Source organism: Pezoporus occidentalis, unplaced genomic scaffold (assembly GCF_034315485.1).
Source record: "Pezoporus occidentalis ecotype Australia unplaced genomic scaffold, CSIRO_AGI_Poc_V1 ctg243, whole genome shotgun sequence".
NCBI classification, from domain to species: domain Eukaryota; kingdom Metazoa; phylum Chordata; class Aves; order Psittaciformes; family Psittacidae; genus Pezoporus; species Pezoporus occidentalis.
The window spans coordinates 407001-424667 of record NW_026914319.1 but is presented as its reverse complement, the minus strand read 5'-3'; the positions used below and the strand labels follow the sequence as shown (position 1 = coordinate 424667).

The 17667-nt window shown below is 39.7% G+C and overlaps 1 protein-coding gene across 1 annotated transcript in view; it reads right to left on the bottom strand.

Annotated features, from left to right (window-relative positions):
* Nucleotides 1-9802: 9802 nt before the first annotated feature.
* Nucleotides 9803-17667, bottom strand: part of STK31 (serine/threonine kinase 31) — a 35451-nt gene continuing 27586 nt past the window's right edge. Inside the window, 3 exon segments of the mRNA XM_062622536.1 lie at nt 9803-11267; nt 11269-11456; nt 15994-16062. Of these exon segments, the coding sequence (XP_062478520.1) occupies nt 11237-11267; nt 11269-11456; nt 15994-16062 (288 nt within the window). The 3' untranslated portion in view covers nt 9803-11236.

Genomic DNA, 17667 nt, shown 5'->3' with positions numbered 1-17667 from the left:
GTTTTTAACAAAAATAACTGAAGCCAGATACAGGAGTAGACACAACTAATGAGCTACAACCCAGGAATCAAGTGCCTGCTGTTTTTCCAACTCCTGAATAAGTTTCATTAGGATGCCATAGGTTTCACATTCCATCAGCAGTTATGACTTTGGGTTTTTTGCTCTTTCCTTTAAGACCAGGGATCTAGGTTAAAGATTCATCACCCAAGACCTGCATGTCTCAACTGGAACCCAGTGTTTCCATCGGTTTGGCACAGAAACAAGTTATGCCCTCAAAGCAGTCCCTTTGGCAAAAGCCTTCAGCTTCTCAAAATGCTTCAGAAATAATCATCTGCTCTATGAGATGCAAAGCATCCGGCTTCTGAGCAGCAGGTTCTGTGGCAATAAACTGACAAAACAGATCATCTCCAGGGTCAGCAGTGCTGGTGCCTTTCTGCACAGATTAGCATGTCTGACCGTCACAACCAAGGAGAATCAGTGAGTCTACAGCAGCCTTCAGCTGGATAGCTTGAAGATACAGATACATCTGCCATAAGCAGGCTCTTTCAGGAAAGTATCAATACAAACATTTCCGATCCCTTCTATAAAAAGCACCCTTGTTTAAATGTTTAAGATGCTGGCATCACCTGTAAAAGTGGTAGGACACTGCACTGAGGGTCTGCTGTAAGAAACAGAAGAGACACTCTGCAAACTTTTGTGCCAGAACTTCAAAAACACAAAGAAAAATCCAACAAAACAGGACCATGTCATGCTGGTTCCATAAATAAAACAATAAGGAGAATTAAGTGATATTCTGGAGTGACCTTTGAAGAGACATGGTTTATACAAAATCTTTGTTCCAGACCGGAAAAAAATTATCTCCACTTCTCTCTCAGGCAATAGGAACTGGCATAAAAGCAAACACTGTTCCTGAAGCAAGCAGGTGACATGCTGAATTACACTGAGGATAAACGGCCTCCTCCAGCCAGCAGGCAAGGACACTGCACAGTTACTGATTCAACTGCATAGAGGTTTGCAGCCCACAAGTGACTGCTGGACTGCGGCAGCATCCAGAGGCTTCTCTCTGGCTCTGGGCCTTGTTATGCCACAGAAGCTCACACATGAAAACCTTCTGCTCTAATTTTTCTAAACCAGGTGAAATGAATGGGTAACAAACAGTAAGTGAAGAAAGCAGAAAGACTGAAAACAGCAGGTATGAGATTATAGGGTCTCACTGCATATAGGGCAAGAGCAGCTCCAAACTGGACGTAAAGTGCACACATGAAGACCATTATTTGTAGCTGCTGCTCGATCTTGCCATTAGCTTAACATCTCACAGATATCACAGAAAAACGTTACTGTAATCCTCTGCACTCAAACCTCCTATTGAAATGTCCACATCAGTTCCCATACATCATCATAGAATGGCTTGCAATGGAAGGGACCTTAAAGCTCACTCAGTTCCAACCCCCTGGCACAGGCAGGGACACCTTCCACTAGAGCAGGTTGCTCCAAGCCCCGTCCAACCTGGCCTTGAACACTGCCAGGGATTGGGCAGCCAAAGCTTCTCCGGACACCCCATGCCAGCGCCTCAGCACCCTCACAGGGAAGAACTTCTTCCTAATGTCTAACATAAACCTGCCCTCTGTCAGTTTAAAGCCATTGCGCCCCTTGTCCTATCGCTACCTGGCCTTGTAGAAGTCCCTCTCCAGATTTCTTGTAGGTTGCCTTTAGGCACTGGAAGCTGCTATAAGGTCTTCCCTGTGTTTTCTCTTCTCCAGGCTGAAGAAGGCCAGCTCTTTCAGCCTGTCTCTGCAGGAGAGGTGCTCCAGCTCTCTGATCATCTTTGTGTCCTCCTTTGTACTTGCTCTGACAGCTCCATGTTCCAGAGCTGAACGCAGTACTGTGGCAGGGGGAAGAGGAGGTATGTATGTGTGTCTCACAAGAGCAGAGGGGCAGGATCACCTCCTTCGACCTGCTGGTCACGATCCTTTTGATGCAGCCCAGGATAGAGTTGGCTTTCTGGGCTGCAAGTGCAGACTGAAGCTGGCTCTTGCTCAGTTTCTCACCAACCAATGCCCCCAAGTCCTTCTCCTCAGGGTTGTTCTCAATCCAGTCTCTGCCCAGCCTGTGTCTGTGCTTAGGATTGCCCCTACCCAGGTGTAGAAACTTACACTTCAAAACCTTGGACATATTCAACATCCAGCTGGGTGCTGTTCTGAGCAACCTGCTGTAGCTGATCCTGCTTTCTGCAGGAGGCAGGACTAGACAATCTCCAGATGCCCCTTCCAATCTCATCCACTCTGTGATTCTGCAATATGTTGGTTCTAAGTTTCTGTTGTTAGCCTAACATCCAAACAAGCCAGCAGCACTCAAGTGAAGGAGAATAAGCACACAGGAATATTCAAGCTAAATCCATTTATCACAAACTTTTTTTCTTCTTTTTTTTTCTTTTCATAGCATGTGTACATCACAGATCTGTCTACCCACGCACTTGTGACAGTTGTGAGTTCTGCTTTGGCATGCCCCGAGTTGTTCACATCATCTTGGGGGATATTAAATTAAAATGTCAGCTTTCAGATTAGATACATTTGAGTGCCTTTCTGTATCGTTGTCAGCAACAGAGTTAGAAGACAAAGATCTTTGATGCAAACAAGGCTCTGCCGTAACATTTACTAACTCCTGGAGAAGACTGAGTTGAGTCACAGCGTAAAGAACTGGATGCAAGCGCATATACACATACACGCAGTTTTTAATCATCACCCCCAGGAGGCTGCACTGATTTCACATAGAAACACTTCGAGAAAGTATAGGGATGCAAACCCCTCCTCCTGCATGAAAATCAACAACTACAAATACAATTTCCAACAGGCATTTTACACTCCTGTGATACTAGAAAGGAATTTTAAAGGCTTCAGCATCTGGAGAAATTGAAGCACTAACTATGGTTTGATCTCTGTCAAATGATGCAGATAAACTGAGGTGGCAAGCTAAAGGCCCAATGCTGTAATGAGAATGTTCTACATCCTTTAGTGACTTGTTAAAGAAAGTAAAGTTCAAGTAGACACATGAACAGGGCATGCCTCTCATGCCACTAGCCAGCATATGAAGTGATATAGCCCTGTAAGGTTGCACTCAAAAGAAACATACCCAAAGACATGCAATGGAGGAAGACAAAGATGAAGATGCACAAATTGCAGACTAAAAATGAGATTGAGATAAATCATTACATTAATGGAAGTGGAACAACTCCTCTTCCACCCTAGTCCTGCACAGGGCAGAATGTCCCTCGGCACAGAAGAAACTGCATGCTGATGTGAACTGATCCATTAACTTCATCTGAAGAAGACAGAAAGTCATCCAAAATTTGTCCATGCCAACACCACCTCCTTTTGCACACACAGATGGTCATGGGACACACATCAAATCAAAGTAGTGTTAATGAGCTAAACTTAATCCGCAGAAGAAAAACCTGACGCTGATCTCTAGATGATCATCTTCTATGCCATCACAGAAAGACAAACCTCAAAATTACAAAGGTGTCAGTAACAGAAAGGAAACTTACGCCAAACAAACCAACTCCAATGTATTTGGATATTTTTTCATGGTACTAAGATACGAAACTTGACATCTTGCTCTGGAATTCAGATGAATTCTCTCCTCACTTCCACATCTAAACCAGCCCAGGAAAAGAACATGGTAAGTGTTCAAAGACCAAAACACCATCATTAACAACAAGAACATGCAAAAAAAGGGAAATGAACAAACAAACCCATACCAAAGCCACCCCACTGTCAAAACATCAACAACTTGCAACTTTTTACATCATTTTAAGTGATTAAAAATGAGATTATTTAACTGTTTCTTTTTCTTTCCTCAGAATTATCTGGCACATGAGATGTAAACCGCAAGGTGAGATCTCACCCCAGTGCTGGAGAACACCATAAGGAATATATGGTTGATACAGAAATTATTTAACAGAAGACTGAATTTTTTACAGATCTGTAGCTGTAAGAGAGCTTTTCAAATATGTTTTTTAGTTGACAGATTTTCATCAAATCTTTTTGTAACTATTTCACAAGTCAACATTCCTATTTTCTTATCTTTCCTTAGCCACATAAAGCGATGAATATTAAACGTTTCAAAGTAGTTTCAACTGATCAGATTAACAATGAACTTCAGAAAATAAACTCCAAAACCCACAAGTATTACCTTGCTTTTTAAAGAAAGGCTGCATTTAGGTAAGTCTATCATAAAGTTTTCACAACTCTAAATGAAAATGAAAACTTGAACTGAATCTCTTCTGGAACTTCTAACACATTGCTCTCTTTGAAAAACAAGCCTGCTTGCATCACACCCCATGTATTATTACTTATTATTAGTCCTACCAGGGATAGGTGAACAGAAGCAGAAGGTGCATTTCTCAGAAGTTCACTTCGTTCTGCTGGTTATTTCTCTGCCTGAAGGCAACTGCGACTAGACCATTATAACTACCTCTGCAGCAGGTATGCCAAACAAGCACAGCAGATGGGGAATCAACTTCAGATGATGACTATGTAGGAAGCAAACCTGTTTTCATCATCAGGTACCATCTGTAAAAAAAGAAGAGATAAAAACAATGGATAGGATTTTGGTAACCCCTCTCAAGGGACAAAGTCAGTCCTACTTCGAAGCAGGTATCTGGGAGGCATAGGGGTCCATGTGAATACTGATGTGCATGCAGTTTCGTACCTAGCCCAATGACAATTCACTGGGAGGCAGTGTTGTTATCCGGTAATTCTTCCTCCGTGGCACATTAGACATATATGGAGCATACTCTAAATAGAATGTTCCCCAACAGGATGAGACATCCATAGGTGTTTTCAGCCTTGTATCCAAAAAAACGCTCAGTATCTTATACCCATGACGATCTGACCACAGAAGACAATTACTGCTCACAGCAATACATTTGACAACCAGCTAAGGACAACAGGCCTTTGTATAAAATAAATCCGAATGCTTTAAAACTGAATTAGAAATGTACTGAACAATATTTTACAATTGATAAAGCATTTGCTGAAGTCATCCTTATAGGCAGAGCCCCACTTTGAGTGCTGCAGGTCTCTGCAAATGTCAAGTTACCTTTGGTACAGAGTAAGTCGTGTGTGCAGCTTCCAATAAAGAGAAGAGGCCAGCTACTTTTTGAGCTTCCTAGGGCTGGAACTGCAGACACACCTCCATTGCATGCAGTTAACCTAGGTCTCCTTTCCCTACCACCTGCAAAAGAAAGATTCTGACCCAGGTTTCTACCTTTTAATTTACCCAATTCAAGGTACTCCAAGTTCACACATTTTTTTTCTTGATGAAAACAACCTATCTAATGGTGGTGGCTTAAGGCAAAGTAATATATTAAAAAAATAAGTAAGTTATAAAAGAGACAACTAGAAGTGAAAAACAGTTATTTAGCCCAGCTTCCACTCCACAGAAGTTATACAAACCTATGTCATTCCTGTCCTAAAGACAGTTGCTTTATCTCACTACAGCACAGGAGGGTTCAAGCCTCCCTAAGCCATACATTCCAGTGCTCAACTATGCTGAATTCGGAAGTTTCTTTCCCTAACATTTACCCTCAACTTCCTGTGCCGTAAAAATCAACCCATTAATCCCCAAAGGGCAGAAGTAGTAGTAACTCCATTTTGCTCATCTCTCTTCTAAGCTTTTACCTTGTTGAAAGATTAAAATCCACCCTCTCTTTACCCAAATTCTTTTTTTTCTAGCTCACTGATCCTGGTTTCTAGACCTTTGACTTTCTCATACTCTTCCCTGATGAAGCTTTTATTCTTCCTTGATGTATGAAGTCCAAGCTGCAAAAAAGTACCCTGGCCAAGAAAAAAGGGTATCTCTCTTATTTTACTGAAAAAATGGATAGTAGCATCAAGATCACTGGAGATGTTTTAAGTCTCAAAAATTCTGTCTTCTCCGACTGATTTATTCTGAAGTTGCTTGGTATTCAACTTGCTAAAACTAATTTAAACTGGTTCTGAGACTTCTAGGATAATAAGTGTATGGTCAAAAGAGGTGATTCTGCATATTCATTAGAAGTGACCCAATCTTGCTCAGCAACTTAAACAAAAGTGAGTTACTGGTTCCTGAAAAGGCAATAAACATTACTTGAGCAAATTCATTCTCCCAAATAATGTAAGTTCTGATTTAGTACTGTATCTCTACCTACCCATCTATCTGAAGGCTGATCCTTTCTGCAGAGATTTTCAAATTTCAAAATGTAGTAAGTGGCAGGTACTGTTGCTGGCACAGTACCTAAAAAGAGGGAACATTCCAAACCAAATCACACCACTTGAGCATTTTAAACTGAAAGTGAACCCACAGGCAGTAATAAGTATATTACATCTCCCTAATTTGAGACATCAACAATTCAACGGCCTGACGATACTCCTTTAGTAGCACTGACTTAATATTAAGCAAATGCTGAATGATCCCTCCTTAAGCCATCCCAGAACCATTCTGTAAGTGTCTGTGCACTGATCTATGCTGTAGCCCACCTTCAGCAAATGAACAAATGCACTGCAAAACAGTTTTAACAAAGTACAAATTTTAGGTTGAGGTAGCAGCCGTTGGATAATCTGACTTAATCAGCAAGTGCTCCACTGAAGATTAAAGAGGTCAGAGGGACAGATTTACTACATATATGTAGGAACAGTCAAAAATCATTCTCTCCTATAACTGCGCTAATACAGGACAATTCTGCCACCTTATATTCAGCTATTTATCTGGTGACACACTAAAAAGAGAAACTAATAGACTTATGAATCATAAAATGATACTAACTGCAGATGATGAAATTCATGACTCAAGCTACTAAGATTATCACGTTCCAAATTATGCTACTTGCATTTCTTTTATTTATTGCTTTGCAGCTAGTGTAATTTGTAGTTACCATCAATTAAATGACAGTCACAAATGTAACTTCTAAAAGATAAAATATGAATCGTGATGCTGAGCCAAAAAGCAAATAAAAATGTCAAAAGATTAACTTTATAAACACCATGAGGCCTAGTATTAAGACTAGCACAAAATGCTGGTATATCAGTACGCTCGGACTAGAAAATGTTTACGTTTTCAGTAAACCAAGTTCAGCATTTTGGTCCATCTAACAGCACTAACAAGCTGTTTCCCACCACTGTGGTCTTGCAGTGGCCTAAAGTAGTAGCTTCTTGCGGAGTTAGAACCAACAGGAAATAATACTGTTACCTGTGCTTTGAAATAGTGTATGGGTGGTACATATAGACACTATCAAATACTCTTCAAATATATTGCTTAGAACAAGTTAGAGTGCACATTTCTTAAGCTTCCTATCAAAACTTGTCCTTTTTTAGAGACTTTCACTGAACCAGAGATACCCAGCAAGGAAAAAATAGTGTTCAAAAACTAAGTCACTGGTATCCAGTTATCTCCCTGATTTCCCCACACCATTTTTGTCTCCAGCAGTGGGAGCATATTAAATAAGAGTGGGAGGTTTGATCTTATCTTTAAAGATCAACTACTTCCCTAATAAAATAGTGAGACAAGATGCAGCACACATCCAGACGTGGCTGAAAGTCTATTATTAAGTTGGAGGGAAAAAGGCTGCTCCATGACAAATCACTACAGCATACCCAAATGATCTGCCTCACAGTTCATACACATTAGCGAAAATGGGACCACAAAGTAAGTGTCATCTCCAAGAGAACATCAGCACCAAATCATTCTACAGTACCAATGTTCGTAGAGATAATGTAAGGGATTAAGTAGTGAAATACAGACTAGATATAAAGACATTTTTTTACAATGAGGATGGTGACACACTGGAACAGGTTGGCCTGTGTCTACCTGAAGACAGCTCGGCTCATTGCGGAAGAGCTGGACTAGATGGCTTTTAAAGGTCCTTTCCAAACCAAATCATTATAACTTGAAGTGTATCCAGATGCTACAAAATTCAATATTTAAGAATTAATCATTTCACAAAAAAACCTGACACAAATGTGCAAAGAAAACAGGTAGCCACAGCAGCCAATCTCTGAGTCAACGGAGAAGGTAAAACCACACAAACAAAAGCTTCCAACTAGGTTAAAAAATTAAAAAAGGAAAATAAAAACTTTACAGAGGAAAGGTGACAGCGGGAAGAACAAATAACAACAGCTCCATCTCCTGTTGGCAAGGACAGAGGATAAATATTACAGGCAGATCGATGAGTACAACAATTGCACACTTGCACCACAAACACGGACACCAACCAGCCTTCAAAAGAGGTTGGCACTGCTTTTGTGGAATTATCATTTTGACATTTATCTTAAGTTCGGACAAGGAAGAAAAGTTGCTATGGAACAGATCTGCATTCCCCAATAGGAGACTTCAACTTTAAACAAAGTCCTTGGGGGCAGGGGGGGAGGGGAAGGGGGGGGAAATGTTTTTCAAATAAAACCGTTTCCAATTCCAGCAGCCTCCACCTGCACCCCCTGATACTGAGGTCAGCAGGCTTTACTTTGGAGTATTCACCCAGCTTTCATCACAGTAGCTGGACTACAAGGAGAAAATTCTTTACTGTCAGGGTGCTGAGGCCCTGGCACAGGGTGCCCAGAGAAGCTGTGGCTGTCCCATCCCTGGCAGCATTCAAGGCCAGGCTGGACAGGGCTTGGAGCAACCTGCTCTAGTGGAAGGTGTTCCAGCCCATGGCAGGGGATTGGAACTGGATGAGCTTTAGGGTGCCTTCCAACCTAAACATTCAATGACTCTATATGACCAAAGCATCTTCAATCTATTACCTCCAAAGGTATCTTCCTGGTTATTCTCCTGTTTTTATTCCTGAGGCAGACAGTCAAACTTGTAAACTGAATGCGAGATATATGCAACAAAATAAATCCTCCAAGTTGTGGTGGCTATACATATTTGCATTGTATGTGACTTACACCGCATACGGCTTCTTGCATGTTTGTTCAGTGTTTCAGCTTGTAGGACTTCCACAGCTTGCAATTTATCACAGTTGATCCAAACAGCATAAACATTGAAAGTGTGCTAATTACCACTTAAAATCCTTCCACTGAATCTCAATACATTCGGAAGACCATCTACTGGGTACATAACTCTTATACTCTCTTTCAAGTCTTGCCCCTGTGTCTGCTCTACTCCTGCCTTGGCAGGGCAAGGCGAGAGAGCAGGCAGCAACTTAACCCACCACAGGATGCATATGGCAACACTATTAAGAACTTGCATTTCACAGATTTTTAGATTCCAGTAATACCACCACAGACTGCCCTTGAGAGTAACAGAGAAACCTTATAACCAGTGCGAACTTGGAACAGAAGAAAAGCTCTCAAGAAGCTAGTTAGAAAGAGAAGCTGCGGCAATGCATAGAGGACGTGGAATTCAGCTTTGGCAGGACAGCTGTGCAACATGACTCTGAACCAACCTATTTTTTTAAGGCCTCTGGCAAACAGGAAACAAACAAAGCCAGAGCTACAAAACTGCCATAGAAACGGTAGAAGTACAAACAGAACTGGTTACATTAAGACTGTAATCAACATTTAATTCAAATGAAAAGGCTGTCTTGTACCCTGACACTCATATGTACCAAAAGTTTTCAGAAGTTTCATTGCTGAGTTCCACATGTAAAATTGTATTCCTTAAGGCTGAAGAGATTGCAGGTTTTTTATATCAAGCATACACAGACTTCTGGTTTCAGAAAACCAAAAATGTTACCAATTTGGGGATTTAAGAAGTACACTTTAGGTTGCAGGAAAACTGGGCGGAAATTTATTCCAATATATATGACACAGCACAACACAAACCATCAGGTTAGTCTTCTAACCGCTATTCAGTGTTTAACATTCATTAAAACCAAAGCTAGCCTTTTATTAACAGTGAAAGGCTGCAATCAGTTAGCTAGAAAGCATCACAAAACTGCTAAACTATTTCTTTTCATTGACAAAATCCAAGGTATTATTCTTCTGTGATTTCTGTAATGAAAATATTTATCATGCTAACCAGAAATTCTACATAAAAAAAATACTTTTAACAAAGGTTATGCTAGCATTGGTCATTACAGAAATTTAAAAAAAAAAAATATATCATTATCATTTCATGAAAAAAAGATGAAGCATCTTACATGCTATCGCATGTAAAAAACCTAACTGGTTTAAGGGTAGAAAACCCAGTCTAATATCACAGGTGGACCTGCCAAGGTGGCATCTTCTATCCACACTGGATTGTATTATCATACCTGAGGGCTCCTCAATTCCCCTGGTGCTGCTTCTTGCTCATTACATACTGCATTTTTGCAGTCTTCATCTGACAAAATGCAGCTTCAAACATTCCTCTACAAAATACTATGCCTGCAAACAGTGCTGTCCAAGAGCAACACCCAGAGGCTAAAAGGACTGCTACAGCAACTCCGCACATTTTGACCTGTTTGTTTCTGAGATGAAAACCTTCACAAAGATAAGAAACAATTTCCTGTAAAAATAAAAAGATGACAAAACTCTTCCAATGGTAATATTAACAGCAAAGTGTTGCAGGCAAACAAACCTGTTCATGAAAATCACACCTTTATAGATATTGCAAACAACATTTAAGTACAGATAATATATATACACACTTATGTAGAGCAAATAAGCAGTAGTTCTTGCAAAGGTATGCATACAGTATTTTGGTTGGCAGCAGCATTGCAAAGGAACAACTGGAATGATGCCTGTTCTCTAGAAAGCCAACTGCATTTTTCAAATACAGAAAGATAGAAAAGAGGCAGGCTGCTCACCATTTCCTATACCAGTTGTCAGAGCAGTACTTTTTCCTTAAATACTGAAGGCAGTTGCTGTAGGAACAACTTGTCCATGCAATAATAAAACACTTCCAGCAAACGGGTAATTCCCTAGAGCACCTTTAAGAGGAACAGGTTATCTGGAATCACAGCAGGAGGAGTCACTAAAGCTTCATCTTAAAGATATCTGGCATCTAACAAGACTATTCTCTGTAAACTTAAAGCCTAACCTAACAAAGAAAAAGGCTGACTACTAAAAATACTATCAGTAACACCATACTTATACCCCTGAACACTTATTTAGAATAAAACATACTTAAAAGAAAACACAGTGAAGATTGTGTGATCACAAAACATGACTGCATCCACCAAGCCTTCTGTATTTTCAGATAACAGATGAGGACAAAGATTTCAAAACCAAGCAAAACCAGAAGCCTCAATCAAACACCTGATAGAAAAGATCCTCATCTATTCAGTAGGGTTTGCTCCATTCTCCTCAGTTAATTGCTTTTTTTTTTTAATGTGTCTTCTCAGAACCATGTTCTTCATGTGGCTCGTGCTCTTCACCTGCTTGTGGTGAAACTGGAATCTCATCAACTACAAGGAAGCAGTCATCCCTCAGCACCTGCTCAGCTGTCAGTCTGTTACAGCAGAACAAATTCAGGAGCAGAGATTTAACTTTATCATCCTAAAACAACAGAGAGAAGGATGCAATCCGTAAGCAAAACAAACTTGATGACAAATAACAACCAATTATTTGATAAACACATCTTGTAAGTTCTTAGTGCCAAAAGCCCTCACAAAATGTTGTACCATAGCATTCCAAATGGTCAGCAACACTTGACAGTCACAGTGCTAATTAACAACAAAACAAAAGCAAGTGTTCAGCACCAGGTCTGTCAACCTGGTGCCAAAAGATTTCACAGAAGAGCATGAGTTATTATGTTTTAAAATACCAATGCACTGAAGCAATATACATTAGAAAAATACTGAAGTTTGTCCTGCAATTGAGAAGGAACAAAATAGGCACCATTCGCCTTCTACAACTTCATTTTTTAACTTTTGTCATGCTGCTTTCTCTCTCTATAAGAGCATGGGGGGGGGGGGTAAATTAAACTATGTAAACTAAAGTAATGGGCTCTAAGTCAACAGTAACTATTTTGCTATTAACCGATCACTTACATGCAGGCTCTCTGGATTTATCAGAAGGGATTATGTGCCTACATGCTTAGCACATTAACAGTGCTTGACTCCATACACAAAATACAACACAGCTGCTACACATATGCATAAACATCAGCTGTTGAGGGAAGAAGAACACACTCTGGATTTGGACAAGGGGACTGCAAGAAAGACAATCTCCAGTGCTGCTCTAGAGATCTAGATTACCAAAACTTCTGGGTACAGAACCTTTCCATAAGAAGGCTTGCTTGCTCACAGTCTCAAGCCAGTAACACCTCTGACCAGGGTCAATAAAGCACAGATGCAAGTATACCTCTCACCTATCCAAGTTTCACCCAGATGGAAGAATCACTGTGATGCAAAGGAATGTACACAAGTAGTCAAAAACTTGAAGAAACATGCTGACTATTTCCAATCCTTGTATTAATTATCAGAGTGCCTCTGGAGAATTAGCCACTTCCCAAATAATGTTAAGTCTGGGTAAAAAAAGTAAGGTTCCAAAACTGTTGATCTTACAGGCATAAGGATTGGTAAATACTTATAAAATATCTTAAATGCTTGAAGAAATATCTCCAGTTAAGAAGACCCAAACATGTGTGATGAAATACAGGACAACCATGACTATACCCTTCCTCTACAAAATTTAAACTGAAGAAATGTCTGGGCATGTGGAAAGCTTGAAAATCTTTGTACTTGTGTATTTGCATTTCATGATATTATCAAATGCCTGTCAGCAACAAATATCCCCTTCACAGCATTTTCTCTCACAAAGGAAACCAAAAAAGCGATTCTACAAGGAATACTGCTGTAGGACAACATTTCATCATGTTTATTCCATTTCATTGTGTTTGCTCTTATTTACCTTTTTTTTTTTCCCCTAAATACACAAAACTGAATGCTGAACCACACTGAACAATGAAGCTTGGAACAGCTACACAAGCGGCTACAAGATCTTATCTCTAAACTCTGCTTTCTTAACAGTTACCTTACATTAATATCCCTTTTTCCAAGCTTACTGTTATTTTCCTGTGGCAATTTTACATTTGCTGGAAACAACAAAAATTTTTACTAGTTGCACCTCTGGGCACAAGACTGATACGGAAGGGAAATTACCAGCCTGTCAAGAGCCTGCAGATGGGCATGGAGATTAATTCCGAATAAGCTGATTATAGGTAAAGCACTTAAAAGCAAAATAGATTTTCCCCAAGAACTGGGACAAGGATTAACAGCCAGGGGTCTAAAGCATTTCTCAAGAAACAGCTGAAAGATATTTACTAATATTACATTTCTTAGTAAGACTCTTGTGTGTTCCTGTGCACAGCAGGCAGCACAGATTGCTATCCAGCAGCCTTTGGTGGTTGGTGTGCATGCAAGCACATGCACCAGGATGAATCCTTAAAAACTGCCAACAATGATATATTGATTATGGTTGTATCACCCGACAAGGTCAAAATCAAATGCTGCTTCTTTTCATCAGTGGAAAAAAGTCAAAGAAACTTGCTCTTATTAAAAGCTGTAAAATTAATTAATCTCTGTAAAGAACAATAATGGCTAAATTCATTAATTGTCCTTGAGATAAAGGCGCTCTTTGAACTTCAAAAGATGCCTACTAAAGGAGAACACAGAAGCGTAATACCCTGAAACTGGCCATTTAGGCTTTGATTTGCATACTTCAGACCTTATTTGTAGAACATTATCACAACAGAAATTTTATGGAAACGGAAGTGAACCAACTGCTAGTTTTAACGTCCCAAGACATCTTTTCAACTTCCTTGAACAATTACGTTTTCCTTATGCTTGAGAGAAAGTTAGGGGTTTCAGTATCTAAGGATTACTGTATATTATCCAGATCGATGCACTGGACAGACAGTTCTGTACAAGTTTTGCGGAATACATTTAAAACCCCCTAGGTAGCCCTAATGGTGAATGATGAAGTACTGGATCCTCTTTCCTACAGTACTGTGTGTTTCATGAGATTCATTTAATTTCTAACAAGAAACCAAGCAATTATAATGAGCAATAAGAAACACTAATTCAGAGGATCACCTCCCTGCTCAAATGATGCATTTTATTTTCCATGGTAGTGTCACACTGAAAATAATTTTGAGGAGGGATTCGGTAGACAGTTCTGTGCTTTATCAGTAATGCTTTCATCTCCGGATACCACTGCTGAAAAGAAGTTATTACAACACATACTGTAGAGGATAAGAGTCATCTAATAAAACAATATATTTACAGTACTGTATTATGTAGTGATAAACAACCTACCCTGCCTGGACACTGGAACCCCTACAGTTGGGTTAGTCCAGCCCTGTATCATGACAGTTTCTTACCCTAAATACAGTTAGGCAGGATACATTATGCTTATAATGAACACAAATTGAGTAATTTAGCCCCATGCTTCAACAGTTCTCTGCAAAGCAGGCAAATAATTAATACAGAAGTATAAATAATAAAGCAGGATTTATTATTTGGGTTTCTTTTTCCCTTGACACAACAACCCAAACTTATCTGACCAACAGCAACTCCACTGCTTTGTTTTCTACTTTTCCATTTAAAGTATTTTTCCACTTTTCTGAAAAATATGGGATTAACCTCTAACTCTCCATGTTCCTTAGAAAACTCTAACTGTAACTTAAGGCTTCACTTAAAAGCTAAACAAACAGTCACCTGCTTGCAGGTTACTTAGGAAAAGTATAAGGCTTAATTTAAGGAGTTTCATGGCCTTCTCAAATCTAGATAATGCAGCAGTCATTTAAAGTAAGATCAACAGAATAAGTGTGATACCAGAAGCAGTCCATACAGATTAAAGAAAAAAAAACCCTCAAGGGCAATCTTCTCAAGAGATGGGAGAGATAGAGAACAAAAACAAAGTGGTCAGTAACTAGCCAGCAGAAGTACAGCAAAAAGTAGGAAGTGGAAACTAGTCCAGGAAAGCTAATGATCTGAAAGAGGTCCATAAATCCCCCAGTAAATGCCTTTAAACTAGGTATGGTGGCATGTCTTTTGTTGTTCCAACTTTTCTGAGGAGGAAAAGGAATCATTTGTAGCAAAGGCAGAAGAGGTTGAAAGCGGGCAAGAAGAAAGGTTTTAACTCCTGGCCAGAAGGCTGAAAGCTTATGGGAAAGAGAGTTACACAAGAAAATAAACCCAAGGAGAAATGAGTGCCCAGGTAACTAAGACACACAGAGAGAAGGCCATGAAATTATCTGCTTATGATTAACATCCAAGAGATAGGCAAGTGAAGAATCTACTTCAAAGTTGGAGACCCAAGTTGGGAAACATGAAGGCACAAAAGCTCTCTTCCTTATTCTCGAAGACTAAATGAGACAGTGGAGAGGGATAACCTTCAAAAAAGGGACTGAAAATAGTGTTCTAGGTGACAACAGTAGCTGGCATACAGTAGTCAGAGAACAACAGTTGAGAGTAGAAAGAATGAATGAAGCAACACAAACTTGTTATCATGCAGAATCCACTTAGACCTGTGCACCTGTTTCAGAGGCATACGAAAGTTTGTTTCACACAAAAAAAAAACCAACCACAAACACAAAAACCCCAACAACACAAAACCAAAACCAAACTGAGTAAGAACTGGCATAATACACTTTGATAACATAAATGCAGTTGTGAAAGTGAAATGTGGCTGGTATATTAATGCTCAAGCATTGTGCAACCATTATGTCGAAGACAGGTGAACAAAGACAACTTCCCTGACTTCAGAAAAGACAGGTTCCTAATTGAAATACCTCCTTTGAGGCTGAATCATAATCACTTATTCCCCAAGTCTGTAACTTGGTGTCATTCACTTAATAGTTACCCGTGAAGAAGTTGCTCCTCCTGAGGTCAGAGCTCAGTATTAAGAAAACTCTGGGGGTTTCTATCTTCCCAAACATCATTTTATTTTTGCATGCTATTTAAAATTATCCAGATAGTCCATTAAGAACATTTTCTCAACCCAGCACTTACAATGAAATCTTTGATATTTTAAGAAGTGTCGATTAACCAGAACAAGTCTAATCTTCCTTATCTGACGATTAACATACCATGACAACCACTTCCACCTCGGGTGTTCCATCTTCTTTTATCCCAAACTCCTGGTTTTGAATGCAGAGCTGTAAATGAAAAGATACATATGGCTTAATACTGGTGGGTTTTTTCCCCCAGTTAGTTTAACAAAACCGAACATCACTCAAGGAGATTCCAGGTTTCAAGTGACAATGGATTGTTACAGGGAACTGGCAGGAAAAGGCTTTTTTCCTAATTTCACAGTAGAGTAAAACATGCAAGGATATCAAGTTTACCTTACACAGAAACAAGCAGAAAACAAATCAGTTCTAGAAGAAACTTTTAAAGCTCAAAAGAAACAGACTTTTAAAAGCATGACTCAAAGTCCATGCTCAAGCTGGATTAATTATATAATCCTCTTTAAGAAATGCTATGGGGTAAGTGCACTCCAAGAAATAAATGTGAACCCTGTACCTATCAACAAAGCAAGATTTCCCCATCCTTTACTATTGCTAAGAACCATGCCAGAGTACAGCACTTTGCAAAACCCTGCCTCCAGGTTAAGCTGAAATTCCTCTATTCTGAACAATTATAAAGGCAGCAATAGGAAGCACGTATTTAGTCAGTTCTGGGCTCTTGTAACACAGATCAGCAGAGAACTCTGAAAACCACTATCTCCATTTTAGAAGCAGCAATTCTGTTTAATGAGACAGAATACAATTTCAGACACCCAACATGACACTGGGAACTGCTGAACATAATACTAACACTTGAGCTAGAATCTTCCATCAAATAATCAATACAATGACAAGTCTGAGCTGAAGATTAGTTACACTTGGATTAACTGAAGTTCAGCTGGCAAACTTGGATGAGGTTTCAAAAGAATGACAATCGTGCAGCACCCCAGATATTCTCTTCAAAAAGAACCAGCCATTTGTAAAACTTTGGATTTTCTTTTTTTATTCACTTCTACTTGTAAAAACCTTTTTTTTGACCAGATGAAAATCTGAATAGTACTGAAATTGTCCAACTAAACCATACCACATGAATAAATTATAAATATCTATGATATTAAGCTACATTTTATCCATTTCAGTACAAAAATAATTATAAGCACCTGCCTCCTAAATCGGGAATAAAACTTAATGAAGCGTGACTCTTATATGAACCAGCTTTGTCTTGTCACCTCAGGTATCTGACAGTGGCTACCTACCAACTTGCAGTTTACATCTCTGTCTGGAAGTGTTTTTAAGATGCTAGGGCACAGAAGGGATTACTGTAGCCATCACTGTGGAGCTAATGGAGCTGCCAATGTTTCCTATCTACCTGGAGCTCCAACTCACTCAGTGAACCAGTTCCAATATACCAAGTGCTCTTGCAAAAATCAGTGTCTGGGAATATCAGCACTTGCTGGGCAATTTACAGCTTTTCAAGTCCAGGAGACTGGAAGTTTTCCTATTCAGAACACATGGTACTGACACCCTGAGTTGGGGAGGTAGCAATACAGCACCAGAAGACAAAAAGATATGGAGGAGATGCTGTGCAACATACCAGCTAACACAGGAAAGTACACTGCTTTTTCCTCCCTGGCGTAACATGCACCGAGAAACAAAACAGCTATCTAAGCACTGTTGCCAGCAACAGAACAAACAGCAGCCCATCCTTACCTTCATCTTCCCTCTCTTTTGGTTTAGGTAGTTCCTCAGGGGCAA